This window comes from Sarcophilus harrisii, chromosome 2 (genome assembly GCF_902635505.1).
Source record: "Sarcophilus harrisii chromosome 2, mSarHar1.11, whole genome shotgun sequence".
Taxonomy (NCBI): domain Eukaryota; kingdom Metazoa; phylum Chordata; class Mammalia; order Dasyuromorphia; family Dasyuridae; genus Sarcophilus; species Sarcophilus harrisii.
This window is the reverse complement of record NC_045427.1, coordinates 263,950,618-263,972,624: the sequence shown is the minus strand read 5'-3', so window position 1 is coordinate 263,972,624 and position 22,007 is coordinate 263,950,618. Positions and strand designations below refer to the sequence as shown.

Below are 22,007 nucleotides of genomic sequence, written 5' to 3'. Positions count from 1 at the left end.
TGTATATTTTGAATCTTCCCTGATGTTCTGCTGAGCACATGACAATGTCCTCTTTTGTTTTGTTTTATATTCCTTTTCTGTTTTCTTCTTTCTTATTGTTTTTTTTAAAATAAAATATAAAAAAAAGGAATTTCAACAAAGAAAATATTAACTCCATTCCACTTTTTTTATAGCCAGATACATTTTTCTACCCACTTCTCTCTAGATCAAAAAAAAAAAAAAAAAAAAAACTCATTTTTTATTTTAAAACAGAATAGATTAAAATTATGATTTTCAAGGAACATCAAATTCAATGTGAAATTATTATTTATCTTTTTGAACAGATCAACAATATAAATTTATACAATGTACAACAAAGTCCCTAAGTTTGTCTCAAAACCACATACACATTTCACCAGAAAAGAAAGCATGAAAGGGGAATCTTTTTTGTAAAACTTGTATAATAATTAAAAACAATCACTACCACTAAAAAAAAAAGAAGAGAAAAGAAAAGAAAAAAAAAAAAAACCTCTCATAATACCCTCTAGGAAACAATGGTGAGTTTCAAGCTTTGACTGATCAACTCACCTATTCCAAGGGCAAACACAAAGGCCACAACACTTGTTGAGTTCTGTTAGGGTTTTCTCTGTCTCTCTCATGTCTTTGTTTATTTGGTCCATGCCTTCTTCTATGCGATTCAGTTTTTCTAAGAAGAGTTTTTTGAAAGTTACATTTTGTGGGAAGTCACTAGCTATCACAAATGTTCTAGAAAGCTCTTCAACCAGAAAATAACTGTATGGGGCAGCATAATATGATACAATCCCAAATCTAATAAAGAATTAATCTAATATAGTAAATATCTATAATGGCAGTGAAAGAGTAAATAGACAATAAATAAATACTGTCTGACATGAAGTCAATCTGGACTGTGCCAAACTTTAAAGCACCTAGCCCCTAATATCTGAATTTGAGTTGACCCAGGAAGAGTTTAAGGATATTGTTCAGTTTTGGAATCATATGAAACTTTGAAACTAGATACTCAACATTATTCCTAGGTCAGCAGATTCAAACCTCTGAATAAACAAGAACCTTAAGAACCAGGCCCATATGACAATGAACTCCAAGTAATATTTCAATTTGGATGTTCCCCAATCTTGTTTAGGTGACTAATGAAATTTAAGCCCAATAGTCATATTTTCTGGACCTCCAATGGAAAATTCAAACACTGAATAATCCAAACTATTAAAGAGGTCTGAGGTGGAAAAAAGTACCACCCACATGGGAAAGGGCACTCTTAAAGGATACATATTTGAAAACACAAACACATGAAAAGTTTTGTGATTGCAACAAAACCAGTAAAGATCATGTACGAAGTGAAATTCAGAACTTCCTCCAAAGACTCTAAACTTACCTCCTTGTTCATCCAGCATAGTGATGGTTTTAATTCCTGCATCTTGAGACTAAAAGAAATTAAAAAAAAATAAATAAGTCTACAGTATAGCTAAAATAAAAGGACTAATATCCACAAATATAAAATAAGAAGCCCATAGGAAATACAGAAAAAACATCAAAATCAGAGAAAAGTAAGATTGTAGACAGATTAAGCCAGGATTTTTGATGTGTATTTTACAATGCAGTCACTATCTGGAGTGAAAAATAAGTCAAAGACTTTTATTAAATTAATTGTCCCTATCATGCTATACTAATGGAAAAGGAAAAATCAAGTGCTGACATTACATATCATTGATGACATAAATACTTTCAGTTTTCAAACAAAAAGTATTGTAAACTTGTTCAGAATACTAAAATTTAACACAATCCCTCCTTGCTCAATTCCTAATCTTGATTAGACAGAATTGACTTTATGTCAAACATAACATTATCCAGGCAATAGCAGTTTCTGGGCATTACTGATCCAAATGCTAAACAGGTCACAAACTTTGTAACCTAGAACAGTGACATCATGATGTGCTCAATAGGATACCCAAAAGTAGAACATTCCTAGTAATATTCTCTTACCTCAATGGCTAAACCCAAGATTCTCCTTGTGCTTTCCAGGGACTAGGTGGGAAAAAACAAAAACAAAAAACAAAGCTTTAATCTAACATTTTATTGTAAGCAGAACTTATAAAAACAAATATCCATGTTTACCATTTTTAGGATATTATTCTCTACTGTATGTAAAATAATTGCCAACTACCTCTTAAGCAACGTAAAAATTATAAAATTTGTCATTAAAGTTGCAAGCTGATTTTCATCAGATACTTCAGATTAACACTGAATGACAGAATTTGAGAATCAAAATGAATCTCTACATTTATCTAATTCATAGCCCATAGGAATACCCACTATAATATAACTGACAAATGGTCATCCAGTCTCTGGATAAAGACCTCACTACCCAGTCTATCTCTGGACAGTACTAATTTTTTAAAGTTTTTTCTAACATCAAGGCTAAATGGCTTCTTTTCAAGTTCCCCTTATTGCTCCTGAATCTGCCCTCTGGAACCAAAAAGATTAGACCGATCCTTTGGCCTTTTTCTCAACACTTGAGTGTTGAGACTAAAATCTCAACACTTTACATTTCTCCCTATTGAATTTTATCTCATTAGATTCAGTCCAATGCACTAACCTGTCACAAAAGTTTTGGATTATGTCATGCAGTATATTAGCTATCCTTCCCAGTTTTAAGAAATTTTTTTCTCATTTTCCAATTTTGGTAAACATACTATCTCTATCATTAACCAAGTCATTGATAAGAATATTAAATAGCCAACCAGAGTCCTAGGTACTCCATCACCAATAAATCTTAAATATATTTTCAAAATCCTCAATCAATAAATCAACAGGAATTTATTAACTACCTACTATGTAGAAGGCACCATATTAGGTGCTGGGAATATAAAGATTAAAAAGGAACAGTCCTCATCTTTCCATATAGGCAGTCATCAATCTAGATCAGATTTTTATACCTCCCATCAGAACTATTACAATGGCCTCCTAATTGGACTTCTTGCCTCAATTATTTCCCAATCCCTTCGCACAGATGCCAAAGTAATCTTCTAGCACAGCTCTGACCATCTTAGCTCCATACTCAGATTTTAGGTGACTATTATCTCTAGTAGCTTTATTTAGGGTAGATTGTGTTGGAATTTCTTTTAACTTTTTTATTATTTTTTTTTTTTTGAGGAAAAGGCAATAATAACATACCAAATAAATTCCCCAGGCTAATCCATAAACAAATATTTACTAAAAGTTGGTCAAAACAATTAAAATGATCCTTCTTCACCTCAGATCCAAGAACAGAAATACAATAAAGATATAAGAGAGATGAAATGAACTAAGACTTTCAATAAAATGTTTTACCTCATCAGTCACCTGCTGAGCCCTTAGCTGAATTTCTTCTGCTGACAGATCATCCATAATGAATCAAAATCCTTGATAAACAAAGAAACGGTTACTGAGATATTCTGTTTAAAAAAAAAAAGTTTCAGGAATTAAAGCATATTATTTTCACCTTGGAAGATCACCAAAATTTACATGAACTGATGCAAAGGTGAAGTGAGTAGAACCAGGATTGTATAATGATCAATTGTGAAGGATTTAGCTATTCGCACCAATACAATTCTGAAGGACACATGAAGAAAAATGTTCTCTACCTCCAAGAAAAAAAGAACTGATGAAGTGTGAATGAAGATTGAAGCATATTTTTTTTTAATACATTATTTTTCTTGGGATACATTTTGTCTGTTTTCTTTTACAACATGACTAATATGTAAATATTCTGCATGGCTGTACTTGTATGACCTATATCAAATTGCTTGCCTTCTCAAGGAGAGGAGAGAATTTGAAACTCAAAATTTTTTTAAATGTTAAAAATTGTTTTTATATGTAATTAGAATGAAAAGATCTCTCCCATTAATTTGATTTTTTAAAAAAATCATTTTGTTTATAATAAATTCTTCAGTCCAAAGGAAGTTTTATGAATTGAGGGGCAAGGTTAGAATGGATTTCAGGGGCCTTTTGAGTATGCCCACTTCTACAATTCAAATTCCAAATTCAAACATTATTGTGCTAAATCTGTAGCCTGATCTGAAGCACTAACTTAAAAAAAAAGGAAGGTCTGTTTAAGTCTTACCTCTGTTACATACTAATTACTCTGCCTTGGCTAAATCACTTAGAAAATTGTACTGCTATTTTGCATGCCTGTACATCTATAATCTATATCAAATTAGTTACCTTCTGAAGGAAAGAGGAAATGAAGGAATAGGAAACTCAAAATTCTCTTTAAAAAGAATGTTAATTTTTGTTTTTCTTCCCGGGTTACTTCTACCTTCTGAATCCAATTCTCCCTATGCAACAAGAAAACTGTTTGGATCTGCACACATACATTGTATCTAGGATATACTAGGACATATTCAACATATATAGGACTGCTTGCCATCTAGGGGAGGGGGTGGAGGGTGGGAGGGAAAAATCGGAACAGAAGTGAGTGCAAGGGATAATGTTGTAAAAAAAAAATTACCCAGGCATGGATTCTGTCAATAAAAAGTTACTATTAAAAAAAAAAAATGTTAAAGGGGCAGCAACAAGAATGTTAAAGGCGCAGTGGATAGAGCACTAGACTTGAAATCAGGAAGACCAGAGTTCAAATCTAGCTTCAGATACTTAACATTTTCTAGCTGTGTGACCTTGGGCAAGTCACTTAACCCCAACTTCCTCAGGAAAAAAAGAGGGGAAAGGATCCATGTGTGCAAAAATGTTTGTAGCAGCAATTTGGAATGGTAAGGAATTAGAAACTGAATGGATACTCATCAGCTGGAGAATGGCTGAATAAGGTATGGTATATGAATGTAATGAAATATTATTGTTCTATAAGAAATGATCAGATTTCAGGAAAGATTTCAGTGGCCTTTTGAGCATGTCCACTTCTACAATTCAAATTCCAAATTCAAACATTATTGTGCTAAATCTGTAGCCTGATCTGAAGCACTAACTTAAAAAAAAGGAACAAATCCGATCTCAGTCACTTTAGAAGTTTTTCAGATTTGTCTAGAAATCAACATTAGGAACTATGTACATGCAATATTCGGCTAAAGAGGGTTCAAAAAATATAAGGAAGCTTGATCTCAAGAGCTATATGCTTGAGAAAAAATATCTGTGAGGTACAGGGGGAGCTTATGGGCAGATTCCTGAGGAAGGACCTCATTTTTTTATTTTCTCAAGTGATCAGAAGGATTTTGATGAATATCACCAGTTCTGACCTAAAGGTAAAGAGGAAGATAAAACTAAAAACAACTTTTAAAAGGCTTTTGTAGAGTAGGTACTTAGTAAATACATTTCTGGACTGAAACTCTTTCTCTGTCCAAACCCTTATTTCCTGATATGGTTGAATAATTTCATACTGCAAAAATTAGATGAGCTAATGAACTGGTTAGTAAGACAGTGTCTGACATACATGAACTGATGCAAAGTGAAGTAAGCAGAACAAGGAGAACATTGTAGGCAATAACAGTAACATTGTACGGTGATGAACTATGAATGATTTAGCTAGTCTCAACAATATAATGACCTAAGACAATTCCAAAAGTCTCAAGAGGGAAACTGCTATTCACAAGAGAAAGAACTAATGGAGTTTAAATGCTGATCAAAGCATACTATTTTCACTTTCTTTGAGGTTTTTGGTGGTTTTTCTTTTCTTTTGGTCTGTTTCTTCTTTCACAACAAGACTAATATAAAAGTATGCTTTTCATGATTGTACACATATAACCTATATGAGATTGCTGTCTTGGGGAGGAGGGAAGTGAGGGAGAAAATTTGAAATTCAAATTTTTAAATGAAAGTTGAAATTTGTCTTTACTTATAATTAGAAAATACTATTTAAAAATTATATAATACTTGAAGAAAAAATTAAATGCCATTAAAATGAATGCTGATGACAAAAAAAAAAAAAAAAAAGACAGGTTTGAGAACGGAACTTGGATTTTTGAACCAGAATTTAAAATACAGGAATAACTCCTAGTTAGGGATGGAGAGACTAGAGATGAAATGTATCTAACAAAGACTGAGAATATATTTTCCTGTCTTGCAAAGGCTGAGGCAGAGTGCCAGGCCTGGGGTCAAAAAGATCTAAGTTCAAATCCTGCCCCATACACTTAATAGCTATGTCACCCTAAGCAAGTCATTTAATTTCCGCTTGTTTCATCTGTAAAATCAATACCCACCTCTCTCCCAGAGTTATTGTAAGGATCAAAAGAAGTACTATATATATATATGTTGGTTTTTATTAACACAAATCTAAATCAAAAGAGCTGAAAAGAGGAGAAGATAGGAGACAAGAAGAAAGAGATTAATAAGAGAATAACACCTGATGTGCTCAGCCTCCAGGACTGTAATACTTAGTAGAATTGTATATCATAAGTACTTCATGCCAAAGGTCTCCATTTATATTAAGAAGGAATTTGCCTCTATAAGGAATTAATTTTTTCAAGGAAATATTAAAGGAGAGCCTTCCCATCTACCACATATGTAAGATAATAGATGTAGAGTTATAAGGGACATCAGGGTACTCTGAGTTGTTTGGCTATTCTAGGACTCACTTCTCATTTCCATTTTTTAAGAGGAAATGACCCAAGTCAAATGACTGAATAAAAGGGAAAAATACCAAAAATAAGATGATGCAAAGGGCATGTAGCTTCACTCTTTTCTCAAATTTATCTTTGGCTGTTAAGATATTTGTTGAACAATTCTGGTTCCCTTAAATATGGAACAGAAAAAAAAAATGGAACCAACTTTTTTTAAAAATCTAAGAAAAAGAGGAATAAAAAAGCAAAAATGTGGTCTAAATCAACAAACATTAACTAGTTAGTAAGACAGCAAGAACAAGATGGCTTTACAGATAGAAAACCCAGGCATTATAATGGTGTTTGTGAAATAGGAATCTAACCGATATTTGGAATAGATCCTTCTATGGCAGATTATGACAGGACTGGGATGATACAAAAAAAAAAAAAAAAAAAAAAGTGTGAGATCAGAGGAACCACGCACTTACCAGGTATGTGACCTTAGATAAGATTCTCATCACTCTGGAATTTAATGAAAGGACTTGAACTAGATGAATTCTGAGTGCCATCAGATTAAAATCTGTGATTTTAAGGCATAGTCATCAATCTCATAAGATAATGAGGCACAGAGAAATGCTGAGCTGTATAAAGGAAGTGCCCATGTAAGTACCCATAAAAATGAGATCCGAGATTCTTTGAAATATGAAGCTGCTATACAATAAGTAACATTTTATATGCTTTTTAAAGAAGTTGTAAAATTTATTAACAACATTTTTTCTTTCTTCTTTTTATTACTGCTTTGTCAGATTTTCCTAAGGAAGTAATATCTATTCAAAATGGAATCATGTGTTCTTAAATGATTTAAGGAACAGAAGCATAAAGAAAAGAAAAAAAGCAAAATTAAGATAGGAGCAATGGATAGTTGTGATGTTAATTTGGTATACTGATTGCCACAATGTTAATTTCTGTAACTCGAAAAATATTTAGAACTTATCTACAAGATTAAATTTAAATTAGTAGCCAGGGGTTAAAGTCTAAATCCTTTATTGTCTCCTTCAAAGCCTTGTATCCTTCACTTGGGGCTCGGCTAATTTTTCTGGAGCCTATCTATCTCTCCTTGATTCCAAGAACTTGAGCTTCTGGCCTGCCTTCTCTGGCTTCTGAATCTCCCCGACTTCCAAGGGTTTGTACTTCAGCCTCCAGCCACAACAAAGGTAGAAGATGGAATGAATGTGTGTCTCAGCCTCCAAGAGCTTCTAGTGAGCCTGTCCTCTCCAGCCCTGAGAGGTTCTAGATTATATGCCCCACACTGAATACAAACCAATCATTACATCACTAGGAAACCATTATTTGTTGTAGGATTAAATCAGTGCTAAACTAGATTTAACCACTGTCTCCTCAATTACACTTAGTACCTTGTTTTAAGTTCTGTCCCATAACATCTCCTTGTAGGATTAAATCAATCATAATGAAACATGCTAAATTAAATTGTCTCTATCAATTCCACTGACTTAGTACCTTCTAAGAGTCCTTTGTTTCAAGTTCAGAGTTCTAGCCCATAACAGTGAGGCTTCAACAACAATACTACATGATGATCAATTTTGATGGACATGGCTCTCCTCAACAATGAGAGGATCCAAATCAGTTCCAAATGATCTGTAATGAACAGAACCAGCTACACCCAGAGAAAGAACACTGGGAAATGAGTATAGTCCACAACATAACATTTCCACTCTTTCTGTTATTGTTTGCTTGCATTTTTGTTTTTTTCTTCTCAGGTTATTTTTATCTTCTTTCTAAATCCAATCTTTCTTATGCAACAAGATAATTGTATAAATATATATATATAGTATTTAACATATACTTTAACATATTTAACATATATGGGACTCCCTGCCATCTAGAGGAGGGGATGGGGGGAAGGAGCGGAAAAATTGAAACAGAAGTTTTGGCAAGGATTAATGTTGAAAAACTACCCATACATATGTTTTGTATATAAAAAGCTATAATAATAATATAAAAAGAAAGACAAAGATGGTGAGGAAAAGAGGAAGGAAAATTATGTATATTTGCTCTCCATAAAACCTCATAGCAGGAAACCTGTTGCAGGATACAAGCAGTTCAAAAGAACACCCATCAGCCTTTTTGTACATTGCTAAAAAATCTAATCGGGTAGAGATAAAAGAAGAAATTCCACACATCATGGATACAAAATGTAGAAAACGTTTGGGAAATAATACACAGACAAACAAAACAAATACAACTACAAACTTTTCAGAAATATAGATTTTATTAAGTTATTAGAGAAATACTCATTGGTTATCACTAGGTTGTATCAATGTTATAAAAATTATGCCACCAAATAGATTTAGTACCACATCTAACTACTAAGAAGTTACTTTATGAAAACATGTATTTTGAAAATAAAAAGCTATTACAAAAAAAAATAAAATAAAATTAATTTTTTTTAAAAAAGAGAAGTACCATAGACAAAACATACAAAGAATGGATACAATCAATCAACAAACATTTATTAAATGATATTATTTATTAAATCTTATGTGCCAGGAAATATGCCAGGAGATACAAATAAACATAAAACAAGCCCTGTCTGTCTTCAAGGAACTTACATTCTAACAAGAGAAACATTTGCATATACAAAACACATACACATGGTAGTTGAAAAGTACTAGCAGCTAGAAAGACCAAGAAAGGTGACGTGGAGAAGATAATGCTCGAACTGAGTCTTAAAGGAAATCAGGGAATCTTAGAGATAGGGGTGAAGAGGGAGAGCACTCCAGGCACAGAGACAGGAGATAAAGTGTCATTTGTGAGGATCAGGAAAGCCAGTCTTCCTGAACTATAGAAGATGTAGAATAATGTGTATTAAGGACGGACAAATAGGACTGGTCCAGAATGTTAAGATCTTTAAAAAAAAAAAAAAAAAAAAAAAGCCTAACTGGGGTATTTACATCGATCCTAGAAGCAACTACAGAGTTCCTGAGCAGAAGACTAACAAAAGTCAAATCTGAACTTGAAGAAAACTATTCTGGCAACTAGGTGGAGGACAGACTGCAATTGGGAGAAACAAGGCAATTAAAAGGCTATTGAAAGAGCCTAAGAGGCCATGAGGATCTTAACTAAAGTGGAGATCAAAGGAGAAAAGGGTCAGAAGGGAGAGGTAGAAATGGAAAGACATAGCAGAGAATGAGGAATCAAGACTAATGCTGAGGTTTAGAACTTTGAAGAGTAGAAAAATGGTGGAACATGAAACTCAAGCTCAGGAGAAAAACTACAGCTGGGTAAATAGATCTGAATAAATAGATCATCTAGTAAGTTGATGATATGCACTGAAATAATAATGGAATCCAAAGAATAAATGAGGTCATCAAGAGAGCATATAAAGAAAAAAGAGGGCCCAGGATAGAGACTTAAGGCACACCCAGTTAGCAGCTTCTATGATGTGGGATGAAGCATTTAGGAGGCAGAGTGACTAGAGAGGATAGAAGGTTGGGCCTGAAATCAGGAAAACTTGGCTTTAAATCTAGTCTCAGACACTAGCTACATGACCCTGGGCAAGTGACTTAATTAGTTTGCTTCAATTTCCTCACCTGTAAAATGGGAGTGATAACAAGAGCACCAATTCCACAAGGTCTGTTGTGAATATCAAATGAGAGTAATAGTACAAAGCACTTTAGCACAGTGGCAGGCAAATATCAAATTAGCATCAAATTAGATATCAAATATCAAAATTAGCACAGTGGCTATGCAAATATCAAATTTTTGTTATTACTGGATGATGAGTCACCAAAGGAATCTGAGAAGGAGCAATTCAAAGAAGTGGGGGGAGAACCTGAAGATTAGTATCATAAAAACTTTTACAAGGAAAGAATATCCTAGTTCTAGAAGAGGGTAGTCGACAGTGTCAAATATAACAAAGAAATCAAGAAGCATAAGTATTTTTAAAAGATCATCAGATCTTATGATCAGAAGAGCACTGGTAACCCTGGTAGAAGTTTCAGTTGAATAATGAAGTCTAAAGCTAGATTTCAAATGGTTGAGTAGAGGATAACAAATGGAATGACTTTTTCTAAAAGTTTGTCTGAGAAAAGAAAGAGAAATATAGGATGACTGCCTAAGAAACTGACAGAATCCAGGAAAGATTGGTTGTTTGTTTAGGTTTTTTTTTTTTTTGGGGGGGGGGGAATAGGGATTTATGAGGAAGGAAAAGACAAATATGTTTGAAGGCAGTAAGAAGGGATTCAATGGATACAAAGAAACTGAATATTAGAGATTAAAGAGATATGATAAAGGGTATATGGAAGGAAGAAAGGACATTCTAAGTCATGAAAACAGGTTATATTCGGGCATAGGGAGGAAAATCAATGTGCAAATATAGCAGATTGTAGAAAAATATGAGAAAGACAGACAGAAAAAAATCAGAATAGTGGAAAGGACAGGGAAAATATGCTGAGGATGCCAAGAAGGGACAATATGAGAGACACATGTAAGAGTTGGTGTTGACCACCTCATTTTCAGAAATGGAAAAAAAAAAAAAAAAAAAAAAGAGGAAAAAGTAGGAAATAATGTCAAATGGGGTTTCAAGACTAAGAAAAAGAGGGAAAAACAATTCAAGGTGAATTAATAAGCTTTACTTTTCCCAATAAAGTAAAAGATGAAATCCTTAGTTGAAAGGGTGGGAGGCTTAAAAAGAGAAGATAAGGGTAGAATAGTTTCTGTTGGGAGTGAGATAGGATATCAATTAGGGAGTGATTGTTTCCTCTTCAATTTAACAAACATTTATGTATCTACTACATTTAGAATACTGATAGGCACTGAAGAGGAGATATTAAATTAGCTATGGCATAGTTTCTGCTATGAAGACTAGAGCTGTGCATAAAGAAGATTATATTTGGCATTATGTAAAGAATGGAAGAGATTCAGAAAAAGAGGCTCAGCAGACAGTCCAGGCAGGTGAAAATGAAGGCCTGTACTTGGCTAATATAAGCAGGAAAAAGGTAGCAGCCACAACAGAGAATTTACTTAGAAATGACAGTACTTGAGAACTGACTATATAAAATGTGGGGAAGAGAGAAAGATCAAAGATCATATCAAGGTTTCAGATATAGTAGTCTGGCTTATGCATGATATCATTGACAAAAACAATGAAATGTTTAGGAATGTACAAATACAAAGCAAAGGACCAGTCAGGGTTTGAGAATTTATATTCAGTGGCTCCCAAGTACAAGCAATCCCCAAGGAGGTTCCATAAGACCTTAAAGGCCTTCCTCTTAATAGAGCATCATTATGCAACCCTCTCCCAGAGTCCACACCTGGATTTCAGACCAGTACACTTGGGGATGAAGTAATTCAAACTTCCCAGGATCTGGATCATTCCATACTAGCACAATAAGTAAAATCAAAAGAAGAAACAGGTTTGGAGAAAATAAACAAGCTTTGGAGTTTTATTTTAAAAGGCTGAACTTCAGTTATATAAAGCATATTCAGATAAAAATGTACTGTAGGCAATCAGAGATGTGGGGCTAAAATTAAAATATAGATTATTACAGAGATATATATTATAAGGCTGAAGATACAGCTTAAAATTCATTTATATAGATCTGAATCTTGAAGCTGAGGAAATAAATGTCATTTCAAAAGAGAGAATGTAAAAGGGATGGGAATAGAATCTTGGGTAAAACCACAAATTTTGGGGTCAAGAAATCAGCAAAAGAAAAATAGAGTTAAATAAACAGGAAGAACTATATAGTGTTTTGGAAAGAAAAAGAAAAAAGAAAATATCCCAAAGGAATTTAGTCCTATTCTTGTTCTCAGTTAAACAAAACTATACTTTTCATTACTTTGGTGAGAATTAAAATAATGAATATTCTCTTCAATTATTTAATAAGCTTATATTGCTGAAAAGTATTATGTATTTTTATTTATTGAAATCCTGAGTATATTACTGTACATTGGCTCCCAGAAATGTTATGCACTTTGTAGTCACTTTAAATGGAATTTCCAAGATAATAAGAAATACTGAGATATTTTGAACTATAGAGAAGAGGAGGACAAAGGAATACAAATGCCAATGTATGTTAGTCTAGAGCTTGAAAAGAAAGGGAAAGGTTTAGGATAGTCACTGGGGAATGAGACAGTAAGAGAAAGACTAGGAAAAATGTGGAACAATAATGACAGTTCATTATAATTGCAGATGATATCCTTAGAGAATCCAGGAAAATCATCCAAAAATCTACTAGAAACAATTAACAGTTTTAGCAAAGTTGCAGGACAAAATAAACCTGCACAAAAAAGTATCAGCATTTCTATATATTACTGACAAAGCCTATCAGTAAGAGATAGAAAGTTCTACTTAAAATTATTGTAGATAAAATAAAATATGTGGGCTTCTGTCAAGACAAACCCAGGAACTATATGAATATAATTACAAAACACTTCTCACACAAATAAAGTCAAATCTAAACAAGGAGAGTTCATTATTCATTTTCAATTTATAAAGGAGAAATTTTTCTTTTCTTTTTTTTTTTTTTAGAATTTTATTATATCTTTTTATTTACAAGACATATGCATGGGTAATTTTTCAGCATTGACCCTTGCAAAATCTTCTGTTCCAACTTTTCCCTTCCTTCCCCCCACCCTCTCCCCTAGATGGCAGGTAGACCGACACATGTTAAATATCTTAAAGTATATGTTAAATGCAATATATGTATACATATTTACACAGTTATCTTGCTGCACAAGAATAATTAGATTTAGAAACAAGGTAAAAATAACTGTGATTTAACTTTATAATTTTATGATTTGGTTCATCTCATTGTTGAAGAGAGTCACATCCATCAGAATTGATCATCATATAGTATTGTTGAAGTGTATAATGATCTCCTGGTTCTGCTCATTTCACTCAGCATCAGTTCATGTCTCTCCAGAACGCTCTGAAATCATCCTGCTGGTCATTTCTTACAGAACAATAATATTCCATAACATTCATGTACTACAACTTATTCAGCCATTCTCCAATTGATGGGCATCCACTCAGTTTCCAGTTTCTAGCTATTACAAAGAGGGCTGCCACAAACATTTTTGCACATGTGGGTCCCTTTTCCTCCTTTAAGATCTCTTTGGGATATAATCCCAATAGGAACACTGCTGGATCAAAGTGTATGCACAGTTTGATTTTTGAGCATAGTTCCAAATTGCTCTCCAAAATGGTTGGATGCAGCCAGAATTCCAGCAACAATGTATCAGTGTCCCAGTTTTCCCATATCCCCTCCAACATTCAGCATTATCTTTTCCTGTCATCCTAGCCAATCTTGCCTTAATTTGCATTTCTCTGATCAATAATGATTTAGAGCATCTTTTCATGTGGCTAGAAATAGTTTCAATTTTTTCATCTGAAAATTGTTTGTTCATATCTTTTGACCATTTATCAATTGGAGAATGGCTTGATTTCTTGTAGAGTCAATTCTCTATATATTTTTGAAATGAGGCCATAAAGGAGAAATCTTAATTTCATTATTTTCTCTAGGAATGTTTGGCAACCTAAGAACAGAACATTATCCAAAGTTGATGATTAAGAAATTGAGGAAATGGAAAGTCAAGAGATAAGGATTCTAGCGGGGTATCTAAAGAATCATCAGAACAGCAGATTCCATCGAAATCATTACTAAAAAGCTTCAACTCTCTTAACAGATGACTCCCCAATTTGTGGTTTCAATATTGACCTTTTTCCCAAACTCCAGAAGATTCTTACCTCCAATTGCTTACAAAATTTCACATTATGTGATGATCAACTGTGATGGACATGGCTCTTTTCAACAATGAAGTGATTCAAGGCAATTCCAACTGAGTTGGAATGGAAAGAGTCATCCACATCCAGAGAACTATGGAGATCGACTACATCAAAGCATAGTATTTTTACCTTTTTTTATTGTGGTGGTTGGTTATTTGCTTATTGGGATTTTTTTCCTCATTTCTTTTTTCATTTTTGATCTGTTTTTTTCTTGTGCAGCATGAAAAATGTGGGGATATGTTTAGATGAATTACAGATATTTAACCTATACTGGATTGCTTACTGTCTAGTGGAGAGGTGAGGACAGAGAGGAAGAAAAAATTGGGATACAAGGTTTTGTAAAGGTAAATGTTAAAAACTATCTGTGTATGTAATTGGAAAAATATTTTTACATGTATTTTTAAAAATAAAATATTATTTTTAAAAAAATTTTTAAGAAAAAAACAAACCACATCAAACTCAACATGTCGAAAAAAGAAAACATTTTTCCTCTAAGTCTGCTCATTGTTCTGAAACAGAACAGGCAGAGAAAGTAAGAAGAAAAACAGGTATTGATATCTGAAAGTTATGAGAAATACAGGAAGAGGCTATTATAGCATCATAAGATCACAGGAAAAGAAGGGACATCAGAAACCATCTAATCCAACTTCCTCACTTTACAGATAAAGAAAATGAAGCCCAGAAAGGTTAACATGATTTGCCCAAGATCACACAGCTTGTAAGCATCTGAGGTGGAATATGAACGCAGGTCCCCTAATTGTAAAGTCAATGCCCTCCTTCAAAAATTCATCATCTTCCCAATAAGCCCTAAGTCAACCACTGTACTGTGGGAAAATTTTACAAACTATAGTGGAAATAAGATAGGGAATCAATAAAAGCACAACAGGATTGCAAGAAAGCAATGACTTAATTGAGGTTATGGCACAGAATTATAATACAATAACATTCTAAAAGTTTGTGTTTCTTTGAACTGTTAAATCTTTCATAGGGTTACCTGAATCAATTACTTGGTTACTTTACCTTAAAATATTTCATCTCCCACCTCCATACTTTTGCATAAGTTATTCTTATGATTTGAATCTTCTCACTCCTTATTGGCAGCTTGTGGGATTCTTAATCCACTTCAAGGTTCAGCTCAGGTTTTATTCCCTTATAGAAGTGAGACTGCTTCTAATTCTCTCATTTTAGTGCTTTCTGCACCCAAAATTATTGTTGCATTTATGTTGTATATACTTTGTTTATTTTGTACATATTTTGTATATGATCCCCAAAGTTTTACTCAGATGCTTTAGTGTGGGACAGAGATGACCCTCAAGTTCTCAAAATCTAAATTGGTTGAATACAAACATCCATGGTTCAACCTCCAGCTACATTGAAGTCCAATAAGTTAACTATTTGGTGAAGAATCCTTAAGTAATGGCATCACATAAAACAAAGAAAAATACAAAAGGTTCCCCAATGATATCTAGTCCCCTTTTATTTCTGCAGTAACTATGGCAGAATTTCAGAAAAATAGGGCAATGGGTATTAAGAATAATAGTTTTTATACCATTTATAAATTTTAGCTTATCAGCTGGTACTTGGTTAAATTTTTATACAATGACCATTGAATAGATATGCTATTAAAAAAAATAAATTATATTAATCTTGAAAATTGTGCTATTAAAAAAACAAGATAAAAGCAACATCATGCAGAGCTAGATGGAAGGATGATTGTCTAGGAGAAATAAATAAGGAAGTTGGTTTTACTATCCCCAAAGTTAATGAGGAATATATGTCAAAAGGTCATTTAGTTATCCCATACTGCAGCGCTCATGATTACTATTCACAAAAAGATCACCATAAAAAGAACTGAGTTATGAACCAATATTTTTTAAAATAAAATATTAAAATATGGAAATTTTATAAAGAAATCAATAACACTTTTAACATTAAATGTATTAATACTTGGTGAAATCAATGCAAAAGTGAAAATAGGGGGAAAGGGGGGGGAAGTAGGAAAATATAGATATGGAATATGAAATAAATGAGGTCAAAAACATGTAAGATTTCTCAAAACCTTCATATCTCAAATACTTTCAATGAGGAAAAAAAGCAAGAGGCACTATATGTAAAAAGTACTAAATTGTTATTTATTCACCAAAAAATTTAGAAATTAATGTTTCTAATTATAGGCAGAAAATGATTTGTTTAATATAAGGGAGACCCTGAATTATCTGTTTGTGTATAGTAAGCACACAGAATTGTTAGAACAAAGATCACATTTTTTAAATCTACAGTTGAATTCATTGCTATTTCAATAATGGAGAGCATACACTCAGACCGGTTCTATCAATCTAGAATTCTTTCAAGCAGGTCCCTAATGACTAACAAATTTCTGAAGATTTTCTTGGTTGTTTTTTTGTAAGTTTTTTTTAAGATTTTTGGTTCCTGTTTTTATGTACTTTTTGGCAAAGACCAAGCATGACATGTACATTCCATGAACAAAGAATAGAGAAAGAGAACTATAGGTGAAACTTTAAATTTATTATATATTGCTCCCATTTTTAAAAAGAATATAATAAATTTCACATATTAGTTTCTTTCATAAAGATCGATACAAGTTAGAAAAATGATGCCATACTTAAAATAATGAAAAACCCAAAAATCTCCAGATAGTTCAGAGAATGAAAATTTAAGATGAAAATATTAAAGAAATAAGGCATTAGAACTCAAATCTGAAATTATCAAGTCTGACAAGAAAATGGAAATTTAAAAGAGAAACATTTTAATAATAGTAGATTCTCTTTGAAAAGAAAAAGCAACATAATTTCAGGGTATTTAGATGGTGGGCATAGTGAATACAGCACAGGTCCTGGAGTCGGCAGGACCTGGGTTCAAATGCAGCCTCAGACAATTAACATTTAATACCTGTGTGACCCTGGGCAAGTCACTTAATCCCAACTGCCTACCCCCTCCAAAAAAAACACAACAGAATCAGAAAACAAAACCTCTGAGGAAGTAGAAAAAGTAATGTAATTAAAAAAAACAAAACAATTCAAGTTGAAAACTATCTTCACAAATATTTGGAAAAATAAAAAGCTATTTTTTAAAAAAGATAAGATAAAAGAATATAAAGAGATGATTTAAGAATTATAGATTATCCAGGGGAAAAAAACATGAAAAAGTAAAGTTAAATACCATGCTTGAAGATAACAAAGAAAAACTACCATTAAGGAAAATGGAGCTATTACATTTGAACTTTAATATGAGAGCTGTATATGTTTACAGAGGTTGACATGACACTAAAGAAAATAAAGCAGGTGATTATACCAAATGATCCAGAACTATGTCTTCAAAGAGGAGATTCTTGCCTATACAATAGTGAAGTTATTGAGGAATAGATTCTCAAATTATCTGAAGGAGAAAATGATACTAAGAAACATGGAAAAAAATCTGAGAAAGCAATATTTATATGTCTATTTTCCCATTTACATAAAGTTTTTGAGATTATAAAAATAGCTAAAGACATCCTTGGTAAGACTATTAGTACAAAACAGTAGGACCTTCACAAGGGATACTCCACATTTGACTACACATTTTACAATCATCCAACAGAATAAAGAGAGAATATAAGATTCTACTGTATATTTGTTGCTATAAAAAGTTTTTGGACTGGTAAAGCAAAATGTTTCTTGTAAAGGCTCTCTTTTTTCCCTTAATTGGATCTTGATTTATTGAATATTTCAATTGTAGCCAAAAACAAAATATTGAACCAAATAACTAGTATACATGTGCTCTAATTTCCATATGTCATGCTAAAGAAAGGCTCTCTTTCAACAAGGTGTCTTCATATATGTGTGTATGTATGTATGTATAAAATATCTCCAAATAATGCAAGATGCTCTAAATGATATAATAGGAATGACCTTGTCCAGAGACCCTCTCCAATAATTAACATCAGACAAGGCATGCTCACCAAACAGAGGGTCATTACCACAATGAAGATCTATTAAGTCCAAGTTAAAGAATTCCTCATAAGACTTGAAATGGAAAATGCCATCAGTATCCAGAGAGAAAATTATGAAGACTGAATGCGGATCAAAGAATACTATTTTCACCTTTGTTGTTGTTGCTGTTTGTTTTTCCTTTCTCATGGTTTTTGCGTTTTGTTCTGAAAATTTTTCATAATATGACGAATGTGAAAATGTTTAAAGTCATTGTACATGTATAACCTATATCAGACTGCTTCCTGTCTTGGGGAGAGGGTAGGTAAGGGACAGAGGGGAGAAAAAAGAAAAAAAAGAATTCTCTATAACCAGTATGATCCTCCAGATGTTCCAATTTGATTTAACATTAAGATGACTATACAAGTCAGGAATACTGCAAAGCTTCCTGGACGAGATTTGTAACCACTTAAAAGTTTGGCCTGATCATATACACAAGAAAAATCAAGTGGATACAGAATGCCTCTTGTTTAAATTATGATATGCAGTTACATCAACCTGTCAAATTACAACACATTATGTGTATTATGTGTGAGTGTGTATATGTATGTGTATCTCAAAGAGAAAGTGAAAAAGAACAAGTTAGACATAGAATTAAAATATTAGTAGAAAAGTAGGTTGTACTACCTCTGGGAAACCATCAAGTTACTTAATGTTCCCAAATTTCTTCTTAAAACTAAGGCCTAGCTTATTAATATCAACATTGCACTGTTGATATTATTGAATGGCTATATAAAGTATCTGAAAAACAGTATAATACCCAGAGGACAATATAGGGGTACATAGTGGAAAAGAACCAGAGGTTTAAAAAAAAAAAAGCAAAGGATTTCATCAAAAATGCAAACTGGGCTAGAAATGTGGCAAGAAAGGATTCAATTGACAGCTTACATGCTCCACTATTATATTTCTGATGCCAGAAGAGCAAGTTAGGACCTCAGCACTTTAGTTTGACCATCTGGGAAAATTATATAATGACATACACAAAACTCACACAAGATGGAATGGGAACTGCATCTTGTAGGGAAGCCTCTATGCTGAAATCCCAGATTCACTTTTGTCTTCCTGATACTTAATGTGCTCACTTTTTATCCCTTTATAAAATATAAACTCCATGGAGGAAAAAATGGTTTACTCTTTCTTTCTGTAATGCCAGCACCTAGCACAGAATCTTGAACATAGTAGATACTTAATAAATAGTTATCAAATTGAAAAAAGAAACTAAGGCACATCTAAGAAAAGAAGTCACTGCAAGCAAGTACAATTAAGTTTATAAAACAATGCAAAAAACAGAACTATTAGCATCTGTTCATTTATCATTGGTCATAAAAGGCAGCAGAAACTGTAGAAAAGCATATGTTCTAATAAATATTCACAAAGAAAGCTTTCAGATCTTTTCTAGGATTTGCTTTAGGATTCTGTGTTCGATGGCAACAACAGATTTTTTATTTTTTTTTTATTATAGCTTTTTATATACAAAACATATGCATGGGTAATTTTTCAACATTGACCCTTGCAAAAACTTCTGTTTCAACTTTTCCCCTCCTTCCTTCCACCCTTTCCCTTAGATGGCAGGTAGTCCCATATATGTTAAATATGTTATATGTTAAATGCAATATATGTATACATATCTATATAGTTATCTTACTATATAAGAAAGATTGGATTTAGAAAGAAGGTAAAAATAACCTGAGAAGAAAAAACAAAAATGCAAGCAAACAATAACAGAGTGGAAATGTTATGTTGTGATTCACACTTATTTCCCAGTGTTCTTTCTCCGGGTGTAGCTCTAGGTTCTGTTCATTATAGATCATTTGGAACTGATTTAGATCCTCATTGTTGAAGAGAACCACGTCCATCAGAATTGATCATCATATAGTATTGCAACAACAGTTTTTTAATGTGGTTTTTAAAAAGATTCTTTACAGAGAGGATTGGCGAGACTTACATAAACTGATGCTGAGTGAAATGAGCAGAACCAGGAAATCATTATATACCTCAACAACGATACTGTATGAGGATGTATTCTGAAGGAAGTGGATTTCTTCAACAAAGACAAGATCTAACTTAGTTTCAATTGATCAAGGATGGACAGAAGCAGCTACACCCAAAGAAAGAACACTAGGAAATGAATGTAAACTGCTTGCATTTTTGTTCTTCTTCCCAGGTTATTTATACCTTCTAAATCCAATTCTCCCTGAACAACAAGAAAACTCTTCGGTTCTGCACATATATATTGTATCCAAGATCTACTGTAATCTATTTAACATGTATAGGACTGCTTGCCATCTTGGGGTGGAGGGAGGGAGGGGAAAAATCGGAAAAGAAGTAAGTGCAAGGGATAATGTTGTAAAAAATTACCCTGGCAAGGGTTCTGTCAATAAAAAGTTATTTAATAATAAAAAAAAATAGATTCTTAATTTTGATGACAATATACTGAGGATTAGGAGGAAAAAGAACAGATAAGAAACAGGGAATTACTGTTTTTAAAACTGAATCATAACTGTAAAGAGAATTCATAACAGAGCCATCTTATAAATCAATCTAAGCAATTATTAACTACCATCTTGGCACCTGGAATGACAAAGAAAAAAATAAACACTATACTTAAGAATCTGATATTCTACTGGGAAAACAAAACAAATACACAAATAAGTAATTATTAAAAAAAAAAAAGTCAGCAAGTACATCAACAATAGAAAAAAAAGGAGGGAAAATCACAAAATATTTCAAAGAAGGGGAACTTTGGCTGAACTTTGAAGGAAGATAAAGATCCTAAGGGTAATATTGAGGAGGGAGGACATGCCAACCATGAGGATAGTCTGAACAAAGAGACAAGTAGAAATGAAATTTCAAGTTCAAGGAATAGCTATTATATCAGACTGGATGAAATACAAATTACACAAAGGAGAGTGTTAAAGGAAGTAAATTTGAAAAAGTTGGAAGAACTCAAAACTGTTGAAAGCTTTAAGTGACAGACTTAGAATATCCTACTTTATCCTAAATGCAACAGGGAACAGAAAACATAACATGATCTGCCAAGATTCACAAAAATCATTTTGGCAATTGCACCAAGGTCAGATTGGATGACAAGAGTCACAGAGTCAAAAAATCATTTAGTTAGCACCAAAAACAAACAATATACACTGGTGCTAAGCCCTGGGGATACAAAGAAAGGAATAAAACAGTCCTAGGCCTCACAAGCTAATGGGAGAAAGACAATATGTTAAAAAGAAATAGAAAAGCAGAAGGAAGGAGTGGAAGAATAATGAAGTTCTGCAGCCAGGATGGGAAATGATGTGAGGAGGTGAGAATTTCAGAGTTGATTTCAAATTGTGGAATGAATTCTTGGAGAACACAAAGTACAGTAATGCAGATGGGTGAGAAAGGAAAAAGTGAATTCCCTGGGTGGCTCCTCATGTGCTTTAATTTCTTAAAAGTGAGAAAATGGAAGCAGTTAAATCAGAGAGGAATGTACAATGGTGGTTAGAAGGATTTCAACTAAAGCAATGATTATGTTAAGTACCAAAAAAAAAAAAAAAAAGATCAATTTGAGACACCCAGTGGCAGTGAAAAATCCAAGTCTAGGCAACTAACTACATTCAAAGGGAAGAGCTGATGATAGCCATGAACCTGAATGGCTGAGGAAGCTGGAGGATGGTTCAATTTAGG

At 33.0% G+C, this 22,007-nt stretch overlaps 1 protein-coding gene across 2 annotated transcripts in view; it reads right to left on the bottom strand.

Annotated features, from left to right (window-relative positions):
* Nucleotides 1–22,007, bottom strand: part of SNAP23 (synaptosome associated protein 23) — a 56,258-nt gene that overhangs the window by 20,249 nt on the left and 14,002 nt on the right. For both annotated transcript variants that reach the window (XM_012546695.3, XM_031952163.1), the window contains exons 2-5: nucleotides 3,346–3,416; nucleotides 1,999–2,040; nucleotides 1,391–1,439; nucleotides 568–685 (exon numbers count right to left, since the gene is read on the bottom strand). In XM_012546695.3, coding sequence (XP_012402149.1) covers nucleotides 568–685; nucleotides 1,391–1,439; nucleotides 1,999–2,040; nucleotides 3,346–3,402 — 266 coding nt within the window. In that variant the 5' untranslated portion in view covers nucleotides 3,403–3,416. The remainder of the gene's footprint in view (nucleotides 1–567; nucleotides 686–1,390; nucleotides 1,440–1,998; nucleotides 2,041–3,345; nucleotides 3,417–22,007) is intronic.